This window comes from Monodon monoceros, unplaced genomic scaffold, assembly GCF_005190385.1.
Source record: "Monodon monoceros isolate NGI ecotype Baffin Bay Population unplaced genomic scaffold, NGI_Narwhal_1 Super_Scaffold_4, whole genome shotgun sequence".
Taxonomy (NCBI): domain Eukaryota; kingdom Metazoa; phylum Chordata; class Mammalia; order Artiodactyla; family Monodontidae; genus Monodon; species Monodon monoceros.
In genome coordinates this window covers 9802484-9826251 of record NW_021703781.1, presented here as the reverse complement: position 1 = coordinate 9826251, position 23768 = coordinate 9802484, and the positions used below count along the sequence as shown (strand labels likewise).

General features: G+C 56.2%; 1 protein-coding gene across 2 annotated transcripts in view; it reads right to left on the bottom strand.

Moving 5' to 3' along the window:
• RET (ret proto-oncogene) overlaps window positions 1–23768 on the bottom strand; it is a 59415-nt gene that overhangs the window by 15142 nt on the left and 20505 nt on the right. For both annotated transcript variants that reach the window (XM_029245609.1, XM_029245608.1), the window contains exons 2-10: window positions 14695–14958; window positions 12393–12680; window positions 9910–10151; window positions 8361–8556; window positions 6809–7008; window positions 4465–4723; window positions 3611–3736; window positions 1829–1939; window positions 1131–1253 (exon numbers count right to left, since the gene is read on the bottom strand). In XM_029245609.1, the coding sequence (XP_029101442.1) occupies window positions 1131–1253; window positions 1829–1939; window positions 3611–3736; window positions 4465–4723; window positions 6809–7008; window positions 8361–8556; window positions 9910–10151; window positions 12393–12680; window positions 14695–14958 (1809 nt within the window). The remainder of the gene's footprint in view (window positions 1–1130; window positions 1254–1828; window positions 1940–3610; window positions 3737–4464; window positions 4724–6808; window positions 7009–8360; window positions 8557–9909; window positions 10152–12392; window positions 12681–14694; window positions 14959–23768) is intronic.

Genomic DNA, 23768 nt, shown 5'->3' with positions numbered 1-23768 from the left:
CACATCCGCATGTGCTCAGTGGGGCACCTGCTGTCCCAGAAGAAGCACCTAGAGGCTCTGGCTAGGAGGATGGGGACCCATTTGGCCAATGCCATGGGCCCAGCAAAGGCCCTGCACAGGGACAGTCCGAGCAGACACTGAGTTATCTGGTGAAAGAAATAATTTTCCAGCCCAACCCTTACCACAGAACTTTGGGCCAGGGAGTTCCCTGGTGATTCAGTGGTTAGGGATCTGTGCTTTCACTGCCAAGGGCACGGGTTCTATAATCCCTGGCTGGAAATAGAAGCAACCTAAGTGTCCATCGACAGATGAATGGATAAAGACAATGTGGCACATATACACCATGCAATATTACTCAACCATAAAAAGAAACGATATTGAGTTATTTGTAGTGAGGTGGACGGACCTAGAGTCTGTCATACAGATTGAAGTTAAGTCAGAAAGAGAAAAACAAATACCACATGCTAACACATATATATGGAATCTAAAAAAACAAACAAAAAAAGGTTCTGAAGAACCTAGGGGCAGGAGAGGAATAAAGACACAGACGTAGAGAATGGACTTGAGGACACGGGGAGGGGGAAGGGTAAGCTGGGGAGAAGTGAGAGAGTGGCATGGACATATATACACTACCAAATGTAAAACAGATAGCTATTGGGAAGCGGCCGCACAGCACAGGGAGATCAGCTCGGTGCTTTGTGACCACCTAGAGGGGTGGGATAGGGACGGTGGGATAGGAAGGGTGGGAGGGAGACGCAAGAGGGAGGGGATATGTGGATACATGTATAGCTGATTCACCTTGTTATAAAGCAGAAATTAACACACCATTGTAAAGCAATTATACTCCAATAAAGATGTTAAAAAAAAAAAAAATCCCTGGCTGGGGAACTAAGATCCTGCAAGCTGCATGGCACGCCAAAAAACCCCCCAAAACACCACCAAACTTCAGGCCAGAAGGCAGTCTTAGAGACCCTGACCCAGCTCCCAGTCTGCACAGATGGGGGAACCAAGATCCTGAGGGAAGGAAAAAGGTCTCCTGGGTTTCCGCGCCTTCCTGCAATTTCCTCCCTTGCTCCTCGGGGCTCAGGGAGGTGTGGGGATCCCTGCCCGCGTGGCCCCAGCCAGCTCACCTTGGCTGTCTTCCGGCTCACAGAAACACTTCTTCTCCTCCGGGAAGCAGTTGCAGATACCGAAGCCGGCTTTAATCCCCCGGCGCTCCCCAGGCTCGTGCCCACCAATGATGCTGCCGCCCCCTGATGATGGACACAACTCACTCAGCAGCCCACTCAGCCTGGGGGGGACCTGACCAGCCAGACCACCCAGACAGGAGCGTGAGAGGCCCCTCCCCACCTGATGTCAGCACTCTCAGGCCCAGGGAGCGCAGTGAGCTCAGAAGTCTGTGTCACCCAGGCAGGAGTCTCAGCACGACAGGCCCCCAAACCAGTCCCCTGGCCACAGCGGGCGCGAGGAGGAACCCACAGGCTGCCCAGGGCCCTTGCTGAGGTCCACACATGGTTACTTTTCAGAAGCAGAGCACGGGCAGCAGGGGCAGCCTGGAGCCAGTGGAATGGGGGACAGGGCGCTGCACCCCCGTGAGTTGGCCAGGACAACACTGGAGAGGGTGGGTCAGGCCAGCAGGCGCTAGTCTTGGGGGAGGAGAGCCCTTTGTTCAAATGAAATGTTAGAAAAAGGCTCAGCATATGCAACCCAGGAAGTTGGCTGGCCTGGCTGAAGTGCAGGTGGGAGTCCGAGCCCCCTCAGCTTGCTACCTACACCCCCTTCCCAGGCCCTGCCCTTGCTCAGGTACACGCACAGGCTCGGTGCTTACGGAGGCAGTCCTGGGGGCAGATGTTGGCGTCTCTGCTTTCCACGGCGTCACAGTGGCCATCGGGGCAGGTCTTGATGCTGGGGGAGCAGGTGGAGAAGTTCCTGGTGATCCCTATGGCACACAGCAGGCAGTTACTACCATGAGGGAGCACCCGTCCTGGTCAGACGTCCAGAGCCGGGAGGGCCGCACCCAGGGCCTCCCAGGCCAAGCCTGCACCGCCCCCCGCAAGGAGAAGCAAACCGAGGCCTGAGCCGAGAAAAACCACACGTGGAGCCCATCCCTGGGGAGAGCTTGGGGGTCCGGGGTGTACAGGGCAGCCCAGGCAGTGAGGGCTGGGCAGTCCCAGGGCTGTGCCCGGGCTCACATCAAGGAGGCCAGAAGAGACCAGACAAGGCTGGGACCCTCTCAAGGCGGTACCGTGAGCGGGACCCTCACGCTGGTGGGCGAGGCTTGGAGCCAGCAGTGGGCTAAGCCCAAGGATGTGCAGGCTCATCCTGCTTGGGGCCACACTCCCGGGGCTGGGATCTCCCAGGTAGAGCTTCTCTGAAGATTGTTTTGGATATTTTGAATTTTTTTTAAGGTTTGTGTTTTTATGAACTAAAGCCAACTATGAATGATGTGCACAGTGTGACCTACCTTATACTCATCCACCTTTTGGATCTTTGAAAAGGGTCTGTGAACTATGTGTCTAAAAGCAGTGGGTGAGGGCTTCCCTGGTGGCACAGTGGTTAAGAATCCACCTGCCAGTGCAAGGTACACGGGTTCGAGCCCTGGTCCGGGAAGATCCCACATGCCGCAGAACAACTAAGCCCGTGTGCCGTAACTACTGAGCCTGCGCTCTAGAGCCCACGAGCCACAACTACTGAGCCCATCGGCCACAACTACTGATGCCTGCGTGCCTAGAGCCCGTGCTCCGCAACAAGAGAAGCCACCGCAGTGAGGAGCCCGCATACCACAACGAAGAGTAGCCCCTGCTCGCCACAACTAGAGAAAAGCCCGTGCACAGCAACGAAGACCCAGTGCAGCCAAAAATAAATAAAATAAAATAAATTTATAAGAAATAAAAAAAAATAAAAGCAGAGGGGGAATGGGGGAAGGTTAGGGGGAGGGATAGTTAGGGAGCTTGGGATTGACATGTACACTCTGCTATATTTTAAATGGATAACCAACAAGGACCTACTGTAGAGCACAGGGAACTCTGCTCAATATCACATACAACCTAATCGGGAAAAGAATTTGGAAAAGAATAGATACATGTATGTGTATAATTGACTCACTATGCTGTGCACCTGAAACTAACACAACATTGTTAATCAACTATGCTCCAATATAAAATAAAAAGTTTAAAAAAAATAAAAGCATTGGGTGAATACATTCACAACTGCACATGTAATTTATGTGTATATGGGTGGAGAAATGGAGACACAGATGCCAATTCACATCTAGTTTAGGGACAAATATATGTACAGAAATTTAGAATAAAATAAAAAGAAAACACGCACATCCCAACTTTGGCCCAGACCCTCCCAAGCCCAGAGCGAGTCCAGCCTCAGGCACCTGTGATGCCACGGTGATAAACAGCCCCAATGTCCTCATGCCACCCTGCACTAATGTCCACCGTCTCCTGGCATCAGGAGTCACAGCAGGGGACAAGGCGCTGGGGAAGAGACTCAGCGTGGACGGGGGTGGGGGGCATCGCAGAGGCTGGCAGGGCCCACACAGACGCCCTCTCCACTCAGTCGTCATCACCCTCCCGAACACCCGGCTCTGCACAGGGCCTACCTTTGCCGTCTCCCTGTCTCCACTCGCACCTGCCCGTCAGAGAGCCCAGGCCGCCGCATTCCTCACACTCGGGCTGCCTCTTGCTGACCGCGCAGGACAGGGGGCAGCCTGGCTCCTCTGCCACATCTGGGGGTGGCAGAAAGCAAGTCACAGGGGGCCAGCCTGGGCCCTGTGTCCAGCCGCCAGCACCCACGGGTGAGGGCAGCAGTGGCTTAGCTGTCCCCACGGGTTGAGCCCAGAGGGGAGGTAGTGACTAAGCACCGGGGCACAGGGCAGTGAGGGGGCTGCTGAGGAAGGGGTAGTACCACAGTCACAAAGCGGGGACAGCTACTGGGCTGAGATAAGTATGGAGGGAGGGTGTGAGGTGGCCAGACTCGGCCAGTGACACACAGGACACCCAGTTAAACCTGACCTTCAGATAACGGTGAACCCCTGCTTTGTGTAAATACGTCCCTAATATCACGGTGACACGCTTGGAAGTTTGTCTTCTAAGAGACACTGCAAAAGTTGCACGAGACGTACTTACACCAAAAAAATTGCTTGTTGTTTACCTGAAATTCACGTTTAAGCAGGGTCCTCTATTGTATCTGGCAGCCCTAAAGCAAGTGCATAGGTAGGACGCATTGACAGAGGTGATGGGCAGCAGTGACTGTCCACAATGCTGTCACTCTGGGCTAAACTGTTTCGCACTTTGCCCCTGTCATCCTTCCAGCTTGGCTGTGCGGCGTGCGCCGTTTTCTCATCTTACAGGGAAGAAGGCTCAGGCTCAGGGAAGCCACCAGTTAGTGAGGGGGAGCGGGACCGGGGCCCTTCTGTGGGAGAAGCCCGACCCTCCCCGCAGCCCTGGCACTCACATGTCCCCTCCAGTGTGACGAGCAGTGGGGCCTGGGCTTGCCGGCGGGTTGGCCGTTCGACGGCCACTACCGTGTACTGGAGTTGGGCACACTCGGGCCGCTGCAGGGCCTCCGTGTCGTTCACGAACAGGGTCCCCGTGGTGTCCTCGGCCGAGGTGACCACCCCCAGGGCGCTGCAGTTGGCGCTGGAGAGCTGCAGCCTGTACTGCACGTGGATGCCACTGAACTCCTGGCAGTTTTCCACACAGACTTTCCCAATCTAGGCATGGGACACAGGGAATCCTTAGCTGGGTGGCTGGACCACCTGTGAGGGTGGCTGGAGGGGCTCCCTGGCAGCCTGAGTCCCAGGACAGTTTCCTACTCAGCCCAGGAAGGTAGCTCCCCATCTCCCCATCTCGCACGCCCCCGGAACCTGCAGACCATCCGCCTGCCTGGTCCTGCCCTGCCCAGACCATGGGACCACTACCCATACCTGCCCCTCAGAGCCGGAGGTGAAGGAACACGGGGCACTGGGGTTGGTTTTGGGGGCTGGCCCTCCAGGGAGGTGCTGCTGGCCTGCCCAGCTCATCCCTCACTTGCTCACTCATTCAGGCACAAAGGCAGCCTGTATGCCTCTTACACACCTCCCTCTCTTCTGGCCAGGCCAATTTTGCTCTGGGAGCAAAGCAAAGTTCCCACCTGGGGTGGTCCACGCCCGAGCCAGGTCACTCGCCTGGTTAGTCAGAACATGGCACCCGGGCCACGATTCATGCAGCATGGTTGTCTGTCCCACATGGGACCCAGGGGGCCTTCCTGGGACTTGGGCTGGAACCCCTGGGAGAGAAGGGAGGCTTCTCCCAGGGGTGCTAGGCTGGCAGCTGTGGTCACTGGGGCCTGAAGCTGGTCAGTTGAACTCTCCTTTTTACCCGCCCAGCCACTTGAGTTACCGTTAAGGGCTGCGGGTGGCTTGAGATCAGAAGCTCTGACTAGTCAAGGCTGAGGGCTGGGGGCCTGGTGGGGGGAGCGGGGATAGGGCCCTGCCTGCAGCCACACACCATGCCCTTGCTCAGCCCGACTCAGGCCCAGGGCAGAGCCAGGCTCCTCCAAGCCCACACTCGACGCCACAATAAAACCACCTGCTGGGCTCCAAGCACTTCCCTGTACAAACCGGGCTCACTTCCACTCTCTCCAGTGACCCTCAAAATTGCCCAAGGTCATCATCCTCAATTTACAATCATAAAAACTGGGGAGCCGGTGAGAGACCACAGTGAGTCTGAGGCTGCACTGGGACTTGGGTCCCTGTGCCCTCCTGAGTCTGCTGGAGCATAGATGACCCACCTCCAGCAATGCCTGCTCCAGCTCAGACCCCCAGACACCCCTCAGGCCCCTCTGCTTTGTCACCTCCCACCACCCTTGACCCCTGCCTCCAGGAAAGGCCCGAGGTTGGGTGGCAGGTTGGGGAGCCTGGATGTGTCCAAGGGTGGGGTTCTTCGTTTGCTGGCCCCAGGTGGCTGCCAGGAGGTAAGGGAACCAACCACAGAAACTGGCAAAACCACTGGAAAATAGGAGATGGCCCTAAACGGGATGTTCTGAAGAGGATGTGGCCACAGCTGCCCCACTAGGAGAACGCAGTACGTTAAGTCATATGCTTGCTGTAACCACAAGTGAACTTTAAAAAGCGCTTAAGAGACACATTCTCGGAAGAACTGCACCGAAATGTTACACACTGGCTAATATGAGAAAAAGAGATCACTCCTGTCTATCCCTTATCTCCTTTGACGAATACTTATTACTTTTATTTTTTCTACTTCTAATCGTTATTTTCCAACGACAAATGCAAAATAAGCTCTAGTAAACAGACTTGCAGAAAAGTGGAAAGTAGAAGCGCTCCCTATCTTTCCCTGCAGAGGGCGCCACCTTTAATTGCTGCCTGCATTTGCACACTTGCAAACTCCCAGCAATGAGGACTTCGTTTTGAACCTAGGGAGCCACCTGAGACCAGCACTCACGCAAACCACTTTTTCACTTAAGTCACCAGGAACGTCTTTCCAAGTCTGCATGCATAGATTTACCTGGCGCTGCTCTTTCATGAGTACAAAATGTTTTAAAGATGCCAAGAAAGGAGACAGCAAAGAAGAGGGGCCCACAAAACCTACGAGCCCTGCTCATGACTCTTCCATGGCCCCAGCCCTCCTGGCCCCGTGCCTGCAGCTCCCTGGGGCCACTCCATGCACTACTTAGCTCAGGGAGGGGGTGTCACCCACCCCCCAGCCCTGCTTGAAATCTGCTCAACGGAGCACGCCACCCTGGGGGTCTCCTGCCCCTCCACACCCCTCCCCAGGCAGGCAGCAGGCTGGGGGCTCACCTGGGCGAAGCGGCGGGCCCGCCTGCTCGCGGCAAAGGAGTAGGTGCTGGGCAGGCGCAGGCTGACGGGCAGCACAGACACGTTGAAGTGGAGGAGGATGACGCCCTCCCCCGGGCCCTGGAAGTCCGAGTCGTTGACCAGCACGGCCAGCTGCACGGCCCGGCTCTCCGAGATGGGGAGGCTCCGGTTGAGAACCAGCCCTGAGGAGGGTGAGGGAGGGGGTGTGTCTGTGTGGACGGTACATGGTGATGATGGGTGGGGGCCCTGCAGGTTGGGACCACTGTCCCACGCCGCTGCATGCCTCCTCCCCAACGCACTCCCCACACACACGTGGAAACGGGTACCTCTACCCACACGGACACAGATAACAGACCTGGCAGGAGGCATTAAGGTAGCACTACTATTTGAAAGTAGTGCGTCGCTGTGCTGAGCTGGGAGCTCAGAAGACCCTTCTCAGCTGGGAGGTAACCTTGGGGATGTGTGTGTGTGTGTGTGTGTGTGTGTGTGTGATGTGAGTGTGGGGTAGGCCACACAAGGTAAAGAACCGCGACCACCAAGGCCCTGGGAAGACTGTGCTAGCCCCTGGGAACTCTCAACAGCACCAGCCTCCTGTGGACCCTTGGATTCCACAGGCCTCCAGCACCCGGGAGCTTCCACGCTTCTGAGCACCTGCCGTGTGCCAAGGCTAAGGTTTTAGTTTAGTGGAGACAGAAAGGGGGAGGGGAGGCTCTGGTGCACATGGCACCAGAGTGAGTATGCAGGGGCAAGGATGACGTTTTCCCTCACACAGGACAGACGGCTTCAGAGGCCTGGTGGGGGAGGGGAGGATGAGAAACAAATAGGATCAGGCCAGCCAGAAAGGGGTAAAGGCACCAGCGATCCTGGGTTCCCCAGAAGCAGACCCCCAAACAAGGACCCAAGTGCAAGTGTGGTATTTGAAAGGTGATGCTAGAAAACACGGGCCGGAGGGCAGGGGAGGGAGGCAGGGAAGCTTGAGGATGAGTATGCCCCGTCCGGCAGGTGAGCAATGCGGGCACCTGGAGCTCAGCCCTGAGGGTGGGCGCATTCCAGGAGCCAGACAGGACAATCATCGGGGAACCCTCCGACTCTAGGACACTGAGCTGCTATTGTATGGATACATCAACCCCTTGTGAGTAGAGAGTTGCTGGTGGGAGGAGGGGGCAATAATAACCCCTGGGCACTCGGGCACCTGGGAGGTGGCAAAGCAGGTGCCAGGGGCCAGAGGGAGGCCGCGGTGATGACATACGTGTTGCAGTGAGTCCTGGCGTGGCCAGCACGGGGAGGTGTTGTGGTGTCCTGCCAGGGTCGGCCTCAGGACAGTTCATGGAGAGGACAGCCTGCGAACACCCACCAAGGTGGCCCAGGCAAGCCCAGCAGAGACAAAGGCTGGGAGGAGGAGTGGAAGGGGCGGCTGCCTGGTGCTCAGAGGGCCAGGACAGGCGTCTGTGTGTGCAGGGTGCTGCCCCGTCCAAGGAGAGTGGGCCGCCGGTTCCCCAGGGAGCCCAGCCAGGCCACATCTGGCCTCTCTTACTGTAGTCATGCACGGTTGCCCGCACAAAGCTGCCGTTGGCCTGGGCCAAGGTCTCGTTGGGCGAGTGCTCTACTCGGAAGGTCTGGAGGGCCCAGGCATCCCCGGAGAGCAGCGTGCTTGTGTACCGTCTCAGGAGCTCCCCGGATGCTGGCACCACATCTGCATCGAAGACACGTAGTGTGGCCACAACAGTGCCCTGCAGAGAACAGGGGGTGCCAGTTAGGGCCCTTAAAGCCAGAGACCGTGGGAAGGCACGTGCCCCACGAGTGGACCAGGTGTGTGCAGTCATCAGAGCTGGCTCTAGGGACAGACTGACCTGGGTTCAAGTTCCCTGGGGCCCCTAGTCAGCCTGCCCCGGTCACCCTTCCTGGGCCACTGCAGCTCACCTGCGCAGCAGGTGTGACAGGCATCTACAGATGCCCCATAAGGATGGATGAGAGCACATGCCCTGGTGCTCTGTTGAAGACCTCATCTAGGTCCCCATAGAGCAGAGCAAGCATTCCTACTCTTCCCTGAGGAAACCAGGCCCCACAAGGCGGAGGAGTTAGCTCAGTGCCATAGAGCGACAGACAGCAGACCTGGGATCCAAGCCCAGGTATCCACAAGAATGCTCTCCTCCAAGCATCTTTTCTTTTTCTTTTTTTTTTTTTTTGCGGTAAACGGGCCTCTCACTGTTGTGGCCTCTCCGGTTGTGGAGCACAGGCTCCGGACGCGCAGGCTCAGCGGCCATGGCTCACGGGCCCAGCCGCTCCACAGCACGTGGGATCTTCCCAGACGGGAGCACGAACCCGTGTCCCCTGCATCGGCAGGCGGACTCTCAACCACTGCGCCACCAGGGAAGCCCTCCTCCAAGCATCTTAATGCTCTTCTCCAAGTCTCTTCTGTACACCAGGCTGGAGAGGGTCACGAGGAAGGTTCAGAGCAAAGTCACAGGGCATCTCTGCTCTCACTGCTAACCAGGCTCCCCAATGTCACCACCAGGGGGTCCTGCCAGGCTCGTGAGACATTCCCCTGTGTCATGTGCTTTCCTCTCCCCGGCTCATCTGCCAAACCTGCTCTTGGGGTGCCCAGAGAAGCAGGCAGTGACAACATACTACGCCCCCACCCTTCCATTGCTCCTGCTGGCCTGCCAGCTGCAGGACAGCCCGAGGCCCAGCAGGTGGCAGTCACGCTCCACCTGCATGGACCAGAAAAGGGTGGGGCCGGGATGGGGCGCAGGGAGATCCCTGCCGATGTGAGCCCTGGGGCCCCGCCCGCGGCGTCCGACACAGACTGGGCACTCAGGGCCCCCGGCCTCCCAAGGCAGTGGTCAGCTGGGTGCCAGTGGGGCTGGCCTCCTCTCTCCTCCTCAGCTGTCCTGGACACCGACAGAAAACCCCGACACACAGACTGATGGACAAATGAAAGACGAATAGCTAGATGGACGGTCAGCCACATGTCTGGATGGCTAGACGAACCGCTGAACAGACCGAGGAATAAATGACGGATGGAGGAATCCAGACACGGAACAGACAGACACCAGACAAGCACCAGACAAACGGACAGGCACCTCCTTCCGCTTGAACTCCACCACGGCGCTGGCGGTGTCGACGCCCCCAAGGAAGCTGGGCGCAGAGTCGTCTTCGTCGTACACGGTCACGGGGAAGGGCACCATCACCTCCTCCTCACGCGTGCCGACGCGCACCGTGCACGTAGCCACCAGCTCATACTTCTCCCGCTTCTCGCGGTCCAGGGCCCAGCGCGTGCTCACCTCCAGGCTGTCCACAGCGCAGCGGAAGGGCAGACTCTCACCTGTGCACCAAGCAGACCAGGAACCCCGGGCTGACCCCCGGGCTGGGGAAAGGGTGAGCTGCCTTCCTCAGGGGCCCACCGGGAGTGGCAGCACGGGAGGGGGCCCTGTGGATGGAGCTGGGGTGCATGCTGGCCCCGGGCCCTGGCCCCTCCTCGGCTCCACAGTGGGGCACGGCGCTCCAAGCACAGTTTGCAGTGAAGACTGTACCCTGAGTTTCACTGTGGCTGCAGCCTGCACTGGTACTGATGGGAAACAGAGGGACCGGGACCAGGACGCCTGCATCAGGACCTCAGCCTGATCACCTAGGAGGGCTGGGCACACCCCTTCACACACCTTGCCTCTGCTGTGGGGAGGGCTGGCACCAGCTCAGCCCAGAGATTCAGCTCCCAGCATTTGCTGGTTTCTGAAAAAAAAAGATTTAGGAATTTTTTTTTTTTAATTATGGAAGTGGTATGTGCTTATTTTAGAGAATGTGAGAAATAAAGCTATTCCACCACTTGGAAACAAACATGGTGGACATCTGGTGTGATTTTATATTAACACACAAGTATTTCTGACTGCCTGGTTTGAATCCCTGTCCTATACACCTTCTGGCTGTGTGGCCCAAGGCTGGTGGTTCTGTCTCTCTGTGCCTCAGTTTCCTCACCAGAAGAGGAGATAATGAAGACAAAAGTGTCTGTTCCCTGCCAGACACTGCTGTACGTTCAGTGACTCACGTGTCTTCCCACAACCCGGTGAGGGAGGACCGGTAACAACAATACACTCTTCAAGCCAGGCCTGTCCTGGAATTCATCCTCCAGAAATTACCCAGAAAAGGGGAAAGGCTGAAGGCTTGAAGAGCAACACTGACCACCCCACAGCCAAGCACGGGAGGGCTGTCAACTCCACTCAGTGGGAAATCACATCAGAGCCACACATTACATGTGAATTACACATGTGGGAAATGCTTATCATGCAAACATGTCCCTCTATTGTTCACGGTTACAAAAAACCCTTTTTTTTTTTTTAGCGAAAAAGGCAGCACGCTAAATCATACACTTGGCCGGCAACTCTGCACAAAGACATCTATCCCTGCTGCAGGATAAATGAAAAAATGCTGGGACAATGTGAGTGACTACTTTCCTTACGCTACTGAGATTTTCTTCAACATTATTACCGTGTGTATGCCGTCAACCTGGTGTGAATCCAGGTTCTACTTACTAGTAAGTCCAGCTTGTAAGTGTCCCTTTTGAGTCCCAGTTCCTTGCCTTTAAATGGTTTAATGGCACCTCAGCTGCCTTCTCTCACCTCCACTGGGATCCAATTCCCTTCCCCTCCCCACATCTGTGCTCTTGGCCTCCCCAGGGCCATCTTGTGGCAGGACCATCTTGTGGCAAGGTCCACTGTCCTTGTGGCTGCTCAGGCGGAATCCTGGAACCACGCTTGGTCCCTTCTTTCTTTCAACACCCCACGTCCAACTCACCAGGATATCCTGCAGGATCCTTCTTCCAAACAAGCCCACAGCTCGCCTGCTTCTTGTTGCCCAAAGGTTTCCACCCTCACCCCAGACCTCATCCTCTCACTCAAGGATTTCTCCTGCCTCCTAATTTGTTTCTCTGCTTGCCCCTAAACCACCCACCCCCAATCATTTCTAACACAGCAGCCAGCTCTTAACGGTAAGGTATGTCCTGTCAATGACGCCCCCTCCCAAACACCTTCCATGGCTCCCCAGTCCCTCGGCAGGAAGCCCTGCCCCCCACTTGGAACTGCTCTGCCCTCAGCAGCCTCCGCCCTGCCCTGCGGTTCACTGCACTCCAGCTACATGGGGCTCCCACCTTGGTGCTCTTGAAGGGGCTCGCCCTGCTTGCCTCGCACCCCTCCCCTTTGCTCCAGTGTCCCCTTTTCCCAGCCATCTGATTTGAGACAGTGGTCTTCACCACTCCACACCCTCTCAGCTTTACGTCCCACCTAGTCCCTTCAGAGGCCACCCGATTTCCTTAGCACGTGTGTGTGGTCTCCATCTCCCACGGGATGGAAGCTCCAGGCAGGTGGGATTTTGGCCTGATGCGTTCGCTCTCTCATCCTTGGTCCCCAGAACAGTGCCTGGCCCGTGGCAGGCGTACATGAGATACTCGTGGACTTCTGAATGAACGGATGATGGGGTGGTGCAGAGTAAACTCGACGGCTTGTGCAGAGGGACTGCAGTGCCGTGCCTAGCACTCAGCAGGCACCGAGGAAGGCTCCACGTGGCGGGCACTCACCTCCCAGAAGCCTGTAGGCTGCGCTGACGTTGGGGCAGAGGAACTGCACAGGGAGCAGGCGGAATTGGTGGAAGGTGCCGGGAGGCCTGTTCTCCCTAATGCGGAAGGACAGGCCCATCTCGGGGAAGCAGAGGTCCCGGGGTTTGAGGGCACCGCAAGCCGGGAAGGAGGCGTTGATGATGGAGAAGTACACTCGGGCACAGCCTGGCCACTGGCACTCGCCCTCACGAAGGGACGTGGGCGACAGGAAGACCTGGAGGTAGACGGTGAGCAGCGGGAAGCCACCGTCTGCAGAGAGAGAAGTCGTTAGGCCCGCCGGGGTGCCAGCCACACCTGCCCAGCGGTGGGGAACGGAACAGGGAGGGGAGGGGCAGGAGCTCGGGGCTGGGTCAAAGTCCAGTCCTCACCAGGGTCCACAGGGCTCCTCTGGGCTCTCTGGCCCGGCCGCCACCTCCTCGGGGTGCCTCACCGGCCCATCTCCCTTGTTTTTTAGGTCTCAGCTCAAATACCCTTCCTCAGGGAGGTGCCCTGAGCCCTGGGTCCAACACCAAGTGGAGAGCTTCCCCAGGGAGGGCTCTTGCCCCGCCCCTTTCCCCAAGGCAGTTCTTTTTTTAAAAAAAAAAACACTTTCATTTATTCTATTCTATTTTTCTATCTTTGGCTACGCCGCTTGCGGGATCTTAGTTCCCCGACCAGGGATTGAACCCGGGCCCTCGGGAGTGAAAGCACAGAGAGCCCTAAGCACTGGGCTGCCAGGGAATCCATGTCCCCACCCCCGCCCCCCAGGCAGTTTCACTGTCTTCGGAGACACAGACTTCCCCAGCACCTAGAGAGGGGATTTCTGGCAAGTTCCAGCATGGAGGCACCACAGCAGCTCCCCCTCCAACTGGTCTGGATCTCAGCTGGGGTCGGGGGCTCTTCCAGGGCCCTCTATCTCAGCCCTGGGGAAATGGCTGCCCCTCACATCTGCTCCTCCCGTATTCATTCGTTCTCTGTGCTTCTTACTAGCCTGTCCTCCATTGCTCCAATCTCCTGCTGTGGTTAATAATTCTCTATACAAACTTTCCCTGTTCAAATTACTGATTTCTCTCCTGACTGGACCCGACAGGTACCCGAGGTCACTCTCCAGTCACGAACAGAACAGGCCTCCTATGAAACTCAGACCCTCAGCGGATTCCACTCTGGCCTCCACCCCAGTGGCCCTGGTTCTTCAAGTTCCCCACTGGGGGCTCGAGATGCAGACGGCGGCAACTAAGTGTGTGCGGAACCAAGACCTATGTCAGGTGCTACCTCCTCCAGGAGCCGCCTGGGGTGCCCTGACGGGGGGCATCTTTACTTGCGGACCCTGGCTTCACTTGGCAGATGGGTGCGGTCATTCTGCCCCTGCCAGGCGGTGCCGCCCACTCTGTGTTCCCAGGCATGCCGGCTGTCTCAGCGCACACGGGGGCTCAGGGCTGGCGTGAGGGTCCAGGGAGGCCATGTCTACGGTGGAGGGGCTCAGAGGGGGGCACTACTGGGTGTGTGATCGCCATTTAGTGCCACAAGGCACAACTCTGCTCCACGACCCCTGCTCCCCGCAAGTCCCAGGGTCCCACATGGCCTACGCTCCAGCTGGGACCTCTGCTCTGAGGAGTTGGCCAGGCCTTCCTCCCTGCTCCACTTCCATCTCTGGCACCAAGTCCCTGGCAGGTGTCAAGGGCAGCTTGCTGCTGACAAGTGGCGCAGTGGTTAAGACTCTGTGCTCCCAAAGCAGGGGGCCCGGGTTTGCTCCCCGGTCAGGGAACTAGATCCCACATGCATGCTGCAACTAAGAGTTCGCATCCCACAACTAAGGAGCCCACCTGCTACAACTAAGGAGCCGGTGAGCCGCAACTAAGGAGAACTGCGAGCCACACTTTCCGTGGGAACTGCTGCTTCTCCAGCAAGTTGCAGACCATTTGCTAAAGCAAGATCTTGGGATTTTTCTCCTCTTAACTCCTCTCTCACAACCCCAAATCCTTGTTAACCCAACTGGAAAAGGCATCTGGATCCTGCATGGACAGAGCACCCAAATCCTTCACACGGGTTCTCCAAAATCCAAACAGCCTCAGAAAGCCTAAGGGTCATCAGTGGTCCCCAAGCTCACCCTGGCTCTCTCACTGGCTGCGCACAGAGGCAGGCCAGCCTCATCTCACTCTCTCCACTCTCACACAGCAGGGGCCATAGGGGAAGCCACCCTCGGTGTGATGTGTGCTGCGTGAGGCTAAGGCGAGGGCGGGGGTGGGGGCAGTGAGGTGCGCAGGGGTCAGGGCTGCTCCCTTACTGCGGATGCTGAGCTTCTCCCAGGAGCTGTGGTCCAGGCTCCGGTTAAGGTAGAGAAGCCCCGTGTCCTCCTGGATACGGACCCAGTCGTTCTCGTGCAGCCGTGTGCGGTAGGCGCCGTAGAGGTGCTGGCCCAGGCGGAAGCTGGGCACCTCCTCGGGGACGTCCTGCAGGGCGTGGACGTAGAGCAGGGGCATGCCGGCCGGCTGGTCCACGTACAGCCTCTCCCAGTAAGCATCCCTTGAGAAGTAGAGTCCCAGTGGGGCTGCAGGAAGCAGGGAAGCACATGAGGGAGGGAGGGAAGGAGGGAGGGAGGGAGGGGTGATGACGGTGATGACAGAGCCCAGAGCAGGCCTCCTAGGCAGACCAGTATTCCCCAGCGGTTTTATTTCACAGTATTTTAAATTGGAGTATAGTTGCTTTACAATGTTGCATTAGTTGCTGCTGTACAGCAAAGTGAATCAGTTATATGTATACATATATCCCCTCCTGTTTGAATTTCCTTCCCATTTAGGTCACCACAGAGCACTGAGTAGAGTTCCCTGAGCTACAGAATAGGTTCTCATTAGTTATCTATTTTATACATAGTATGCAAAGTATATATATGTCAATCCCAATCTCCCAATTCATCCCATCATCCCCCATTTTACATTTTAATAATAGATTCTTTGTGGACTAGAAAAGAAAACTTCACTAATTTAAAATTCTGATCTTAGTAGGTCTTTCTCATCTGCAGTCCTAAGTACATCAACACACAATTATCTATATAGCTAAACACTAGCTAGGGACCTCCCTGGTGGTGCAGTGGTTAAGACTCTGTGCTCCCAAAGCAGGGGGCCCGGGTTTGCTCCCTGGTCAGGGAACTAGATCCCACATGCATGCTGCAACTAAGAGTTCGCATCCCACAACTAAGGAGCCCGCCTGCTGCAACTAAGAAGCTGGTGAGCCGCAACTAAGGAGAACTGCAAGCCACAAATAAGGAGCCTGGAAGCTGCAACTAAGACCCAGCGCAACTAAATAACTAACGAACTAACTAACTAAATATTAAATAAAAAACACTAGCTGAAAGGACACCGCTTTAAAACAGAAAAAGGAGGAAGTGAGGCAGCTTAAAACCGTTGCAAAATCGCTCTCAATTACCCAAGTTTGATAAGCAGGTGAACCACTCAGCTGGGAGTTCACCCAGACTTCTGAACAAATCACCTGGAGCCAGAGTTTTCAAGGGTACAGGATGCTGCCAGACAAGCAGGGCAGGCAGGAGTCACCAAAGACGAACAGAGCACTAATAAATCTTTAGCTAAAGTCAATCACACTCCTACCATATGACCCAGAAATTCCACTCCATTTATCCAAGAGAAATGAAAACATATGTCCATCAAATGACTTATTCACAAATGCTGGGGTTATTCACAGAGCCAAGAACTGGAAAGAGTCCAGATGTGCTCCAGCGGGTGAAGAGATAAGCAAACGGTGGTCCATCGGGGCCACTGATACACATGACAGCCTGGATGGATCTCACAGACATCCTGCCAAGTAGAAGGAGCAGCATGAAAGAATCACATGTCATGGCTCCAGACTGATTTTAAGCGACAGAAATCAGACTGGCTACCTGCTGGTGGCGGGGGAGGCAACAGACCAGGAAGGGCAGGAGGCATGTTCTGGGGAACATAAAGGCTTTGTATCCCGATATGGGCGTGGCTCACACAGGCACATCCACTGGTTAACAGTGTACAGCCAAGATTTATGCACTTCAACCTATGTAGATTCTGCCGAAATTGATCGCCAAGGGACTGGGGGTAGAGCTGTAAATGCCACGAGGAAGGCGGATGCTGACCATGGCTGCGCTGGGTGAGCCCACGGGAGCCCTCATCCTACTAACTCTGTTGACTTTGTGTATGTTCAGCATTTTTCATCACAAGAAGTTTTATAAAATAGTAAGAATTTTTTAAAAGGTGGATAAATGGGCAAGCAATGGTTAAAAAACCTGCAAGTGCTTAAAAAACCTACTCTACAAAGCACAAAAAAGTACCAATGCACAAAGCAAACATGAGAAACACTGTACTTTTGTGTAACCGGTTTCTCCTTTCCATCGGTTTGTTTCCACCTACATCCCGCTTCCCTTGCAGCCATGGGGGCGAGTGGCCAGTCCTCCGCACGAGCAGAGGAACCCTGGGTCTGCCTGGGCCCTTGAGGACTCCCTTGGGTGTGGGAAACAACCAAGTGCCAGGTGAAGTCAGGTGAAAAGAACAGGCGAGACCTTTTGGATCCCAAAGTGATAAAACAGTAAGAAAACTAGAAGGTTGCTTGCACTGAGGGAGGTTTCCCAAGGATGACCTCGAAGGCAGCCAGGCTGGGAATGCCAACTTGGAGGGAAGTGTGCATTCGGTCCTGCCAGTCCAGTGCCCAGTGTGGGTGCTGCCCTGCCAGACAGGCCTGGACCACAGAGCAAGGGTGAGAGGGAGAGAGCAGGAGAGAAACAGAGGGAGAGAGAGGCAAGGAGTGGAAAGAGAAAGGGGATCAGGTGAAAGGGGGAGAGGAAGGTGGAGAAAGAGAGCGATGCTCTGGCTAGAGCCAAAGGCCTGGCCCTGCACACCCCACACTAAAGACAGAGATGGAGGGAAGGGGGCTGCACGCCTGGTGCTGACCTACTAGACCTTCAGAAATCTGCTCCCTAGGAGTGCTGTCCCTGGAGTGGGACCCAGAGTTACTGGGCCTCTGCAGGTGCGGTACAGGGAAGGGCAGGCTAGGACCTCCAGGAGCCAGCCCTGTGCCCTGAGAGAGGCTCTGTGCCGTGGCCTTCCTGCCCTGCAGCCTCTTGGGGGAGGATCCACCCCAGAGCATCACACTGCCTGCCATCCAAGGCGGAGGCTGCTCAAGGAGCCGCAGAAAGAAGTCATGCCGGGGAACTCTGGGGAGGGAGAGCTGAGACACTGCTTCCCCTACCCTGGGGTCTCGCTGGCAGAGACCACCGGCAGGAGCTGCCCACACGTGGCTGAATGCCACCCTCCTGTCCCCACACCCTCCCTACTGGCCCAAGAAGACACAGGCTGCCCCGCAGATGCACTCAGGGCTGACTTCTTTGGGATTTAGTAGCTGATGCCCACAGACAGGCAGGCAGCTCAGAGGGCTGTGTCAGCCCCAAACGGCCACAGGACTGGACTCTTCCCTGCTCCTGTTAAAGGGCAGCCAGTGGCACCGGCTCGGAGCAGACCTTTTGCAAGCTGGGCCGAGTGATGGGCCACGGCTGACAGGTCCTCCCACACAGCTAGGATTCACTCCACAGGCTCGAGCTTCCCGGGAGAAGCTCACAGTTTGGGGTCCCAAAGAGGATCCTGCAACACTGCTCATCACTGTTCATTTGAAAATATCTTCTTCCAATTTATGACTTACATATTGATTTTCTTTTTTAACATCTTCATCACTGCTCTTGAGACAAAGGCAGGAGTACTTCCTGTGGTGTCTCCTCACCCAACAGGAGAGGAGAGTCACCCAACGGGAGGAGAGGGACAGCCGCAGAGGGGTCCCTGATGGGGCTCGTCCCCCACTAGGAGCGTGCTGGAGCCCCACCGCGCCGCCTGGCAGAGTAACCCCTGGTCTGTGCTCCCCACAGAAATCAGACGGGCTCCCAGCCTACGGCAGCACCCTGCCTGGCCCGGGAAGGCCGAGTCTGGGAAGGCAGGCTCAGAAGGGGGATGAGAACCAGCCACAGCTCTGCTGCCCCAAGACAAGGGCCCGAATCACGAGCAGCAGCCAGGCTTCCTTTCCCTCCAACCAACGGTCCACGAAGGCTACGAGTCAGAGGCTCTAGTGGGAGCTCTGGGGTGCGGGGTGGCCAGGCAGGGGGAAGGACGCTGCTGCTCACTGCCCCGCGGACAGGAGAAGGGTGGGTCTCCCTTCCCTCTACCGCTGCCTTCTCCAGAGGACCTGGCCCGCCGCCTCACAGCGGTGTGGTGTGCAGTGAGCGCAGCCGGCTGGACCGACAGAGTGCAAGGCCAAGCCCCCCCGGCCCTCACACACACACACCGACCCTCCATTTTCTTTGCAATCCCAGACAGGGGTGCCAACGGGACCACTGCTTTGCAAACAGACACTGAGGCGTGAACAAAAGAAAGCTGTCTGCACACTCAAGGGCACACACACAGCCAGCCAGAGAACTGGGATTCGGACGGCAGTCCCTCCAGCAGCACACCCCTCTCCGGCCTGCTCAACCCCACTTCACAGCGGGCCGGGCCCTGCCGCCACCGTGCCCGCTGCCCCGCTGAGCCCTGCATGGTGACCGCAAGTCAGAAACACCAGCCTGCAGCGGAAGGCGGTCCCCGAGGGCTCACCTTCTCCTGGGAAGCTTGCATTCCTGGCCACAAAGAGGATGAGAGACTGTAACTCCCAGTGGTTGACAGGGTGGTGGTGGCCTGGTGGCAGCCCAGGCTTGTGACACCACGCTAGGTGGGAAGGGGCTCAGCCAGGGCCAGGGCCGCCGGTGTCCTCCTCACCCTGGCAGACAGGCGCGCACCGACCGCTAGTGATCTGGGATGCTGCCAGCGGGTCCCGTCTCACAGAGCTGCAGGCAACTCTGCCGGTGGGGAGCCCAGGGTGGATGTTGGTCCACAAAACAGCACACCGCCAAGGGCAGCCTGTGTCTGCCAGACCGCTAGGCCACCAGCTCTCCGTGGTCTGCCAGACCCCTCCGTGGAGAGGTGAGGTCTGCGTTCCTGGCCCCCGGAGTACCAGCGACAGTGTGCTGTGTGACGACTGAGCCTGTGTCAGGAGAGGAACACAGCTTCTGCCGGCTCATCCTCTGGGGACACACACACATGCACACACCCCGTCCCCGGCCCCGGTCAGCTGTGCAAGAACCAGCTGCCCTTGGAGCCACCAGTGGGGGGACCTTACAGATGGGTCTTCTGTGGCGGGGGGGAGAGGCCTGCCCCACCTGCCAGGTAGGGAGGAACAGATCCAGAACGGGGCTCCTCCTCCGGGGCCCCCTGGAGTGCATGCACTTTCAATGGTCCGGGGTCTGGGAGGTAGGAGGGGCCCGAGCTCCCGGGAGCCCCTACCTCCAAGCTAGTCCAGTCCCCACCATACAGACCACATGTGCAGGAGAGAATGGGCCTTGTCTGCTCTCATCTCACAGAGCCAGGCCCTACGGGATCCGTGTGGGGCTCAGTCTGTTGCTGCCTAAAGGGATTTGTGGGCTGGGCAATGCTTGTGAGCAGAAACAGACTTAAATGCATTTAAAATGCCTCCCAGGTGGTCCCTGCTCAGGGCACGGCTGCCTTAATCTCCTCCTTGTCACAAACACTTTTAGATGGAAAAACACAAGCTCTGAGGTGGGGAATGAGGACGTGGGTGCAGGGCTGGCCTCAAGGGGGTGTAGCCTGGGGAGACCACAGGGCCCCGTGCTTGGTTTAATGCCCTGCTGTCACTGTCCTGAAATGCTTCAAAATTCTAGAACAAGGGGCCCACATCTTCATTCCACGCTGGGCCCCACAAATGATGTGGCCAATCCCGGTGGGTGAATGAGGAGAGCCTGGGACGGGCCGTCGCAGGTGTCCAGTTTCGTGGGGCTGTGCAGCCTCTGCAGAGTGGTGGCCTCCTCTGGACCTCGCTTTCTTCAACTGTGAACAAGAGAAGGGCAGGCTGGGGAGAGGAGGAGCAGCCTTTGCACAGGTTCATATTGTACAAAACTCTCACTTCGGATTCACAATCACCGTGCGCAAATCCCTTCACTGCCCCATTTCACAGGTAAGAACACTGAGGCTGGGAGGTGAGAAGCTTTCCCAAGGTCAAACAGCTGGAGATTCTGCATCTCGGGGTTTGGTACAATGGCTAACAAAGTGGTGGTGGAAGTCAGGATCAGGGCAGACGCTGGTCCCGCTGGGAAGCCCAGGGCCCTGCCGGCTGACTGCCCCTCCCTGCCGGCATCGTTTTGCCAGGAAGAGCTTCCCGGCCTGTGAGCTCAGACCTGCCTCTGGTGAGAGCCTCCCCTGGAACTTCGGGCAGGTCAACACAGCAGGACTTGCAAAGCCTGTCCCATCCATGCCTTCCATCCCTGAATGTCACCGGGTGACAGAATCCTCCCCCGACACAGTTTCATGTTTCTGCCTGGACAGGCACGGTCAGCATCACCTCGAGGTTCTGGTTCCTCAGGCTGCCCCGGCACCACAGCAAAGGGTAAGGAGCTGGTTTTTGCTCACACAGGAGGGGCGGGTCCCGCACTGCTCAGGACACAACTGCCAAAGGCCCAAGTCTTTGCTCGCGTTTGGAGAGGCCCCAAGAACCTTCACGGCGTGTGTGTGTGTGTGTGTGTGTGCGCGCCCGGGCATGCAGGAGGTGGCAGAGGTGCATGGGTCCAAGACCCCATCTGCTCCCACCCTGCCCCACCCCTGCAGGGAGAAGATGTGGAACTAAGGTTCAGTGGGGGTGAGGTGCTGCTCTGCTCCGAGCAGGGCCTCCTTCAACATCTTTACAAGTAGAGCGACACGGGCGCTGACGGTCTCATGCGGCGCATGCAGCCACCAGCCTTCTTCTTCCCCGGAAAGGCAGCTTTCAACGTTCCATGCCTGGGTGGGATGTGTCATTTACTTGTATTTGGATGCAGACAGAACCAGGCCCAAGTCCCCACCTCACTCTCGTTCATTTAACTCTCCACAAGCTCAGACGTGCGTGCACACTCACACAGGCACTCTTACCCACAGTGGTCACAGGGGCATACGTTCTCAGACCCGCATGGGATGCTCTGAGCACCCTCCTTTGCGGTGGAGGACACCGCAGGTGGACAAGAGATTCTGGTTGTCACCCCTTGCTTCTGCAGCACAGGGTGTGGGGACATCCTCCAGGCTCCACCTCAGTCACGTGCCAGACGCACACCGTCCCTCGGTGCCAGCGCAGCCCACGCCCTTACCCCGCGATCACCTTCCCACAGCTTCCCAGACCAGACGCCTCTGTACGCCCGCTGACAGCCTCAATTCCCCTGTGCCTGGAGGGTCGCCTCCTGCTAGCCTGCACAACCTAGCCAACTTCTCCACGTGCAGTGGGCTGTGACCCCAGCCTGGGGAGGGGGCCCCTTCCCTGGATGTCCACCCTTAGCCTGAGGGTGGCCCACAGAGCTCTCCTACACTCACCACTGCTGACCAACTCTTACGTTAACCTCTCCTGGTTCCTTTGCTGTGTGGGTACTGTCTCCTGACTGGACACAGACTGATACACACACATCTCCCTCTTACATATACACTTCTTATCTCACACGCACGTGGTTCCACACTCTCACATTGTCGCACACTCACCCCCACTTCCCCATTCTCTCGTTCATTTAGTGAGACACACTGAGCCTGCCCAGCCCTGACCATAGGCTCACCTCACCAGCTCTCCTGATCAGCCCTGGCCATCAGGGGCCACACACAGCTCCCCTGAGGTTCCCTCGACCTCCTCGCCACCCTCAGTGGAGGATGTGCTGCCATCTGACCATGCCAGGCCAGATCTAGGCAGTTACTTCCTAACCGGGTGCCCTTGGCTAATCAGGGTGAGTCACACTCACTGTGGTCACGGACACACCCAGGGCCCCAGACAACTAGAAATGTCCCAGGACTACACCTTCTTCTCTCAAGAAAGAAAAAACATTGTGAGATGGTATGATCTGAGAACCGTGTGGGGTTACAGCAGCGCCTGAATCTGTGTGCAAGGCAGGCCCTTCCTGCAGAATCCACTCACCGGGCAGCCCCGCTCCTGCCCTTGATGAACGCCAGATCATGCAGATGACAGTCTTATTATGGCCCAGCAGAACCTCCTTAACAGACAGTTCCCTAATGCCATCATCTTCACTGAGAATGGAAACCAGATCTCGTGGACTCCTCCCCGGGGGGCGGCCCCTCCCCCTGCGGGCCAGCTGTCCCCGTGGGGGGTCCCTCCAGCCCCAAGGCCCAGACAAGGGTGCTTGGCACCATCACCCTCTCCTCATCCACCTCACGCCCCTCCTCCCATATCCCGTTCACGTTTTCTCTTTATTCCAGTTAATATTTGATATTTACAGAATATATTTTGCAAAACATTTATGCCAAAAGTATATTCTGTGACAAACATCCATGAACCCATGGCTGACGTAACTGGACACTTGGCAACACTGCTGCCCCTCCCACGCCCCCACCTTCCACCTCATCCATTCACAGCAAACGTGAATCTGTGTCTGTGTTTTTCTTATCCCCCTCCATTGTAAAACTTTTACCTCATTCTTTTTTTTTTTTGAATTTTATTTTATTTATTTTTTTATATAGCAGGTTCTTATTAGTTATCCATTTTATACATATTAGCCTATATATGTCAATCCCAGTCTCCCAATTCATCACACCCCAGCCCCGCCACTTTCCCCCCTTGGTGTCCACGTGTTTGTTCTCTACATCTGTGTCTCTATTTCTGCCCTGCAAACTGGTTCATCTGTACCATTTTTCTAGGTTCCACATATATGCGTTAATATACAATATTTGTTTTTCTCTTTCTGACTTACTTCACTCTGTATGCCAGTCTCTAGATGCATCCACATCTCTACAAAAGATCCAATTTCGTTCCTTTTTATGGCTGAGTAATATTCCATTGCATATATGTGCCACATCTTCTTTATGCATTCGTCTGTCGATGGGCATTTAGGTTGCTTCCATGACCTGGCTATTGTAAATAGTGCTGAAATGAACACTGGGGTGCATGTGTCTTTTTGAATTATGGTTTTCCCTGGGTATATGCCCAGTAGTGAGATTGCTGGGTTGTATGGTAATTCTATTTTTAGTTCTTTAAGGAACCTCCATACTGTTCTCCATAGTGGCTGTATCAATTTACATTCCCACCAACAGTGCAAGAGGGTTCCCTTTTCTCCACACCCTCTCCAGCATTTGTGGTTTGTAGATTTTCTGATGATGCCCATTCTAACTGGTGTGAGATGACACCTCATTGTAGTTTTGATTTGCATTTCTCTAATAATTAGTGATGTTGTGCTTCTTGGCCATCTGTATATCTTCTTTGGAGAAATGTCTATTTCGGTCTTCTGCCCACTTTTGGATTTGGATTTTTTTTTTTTTTTTTTTTTTTTTT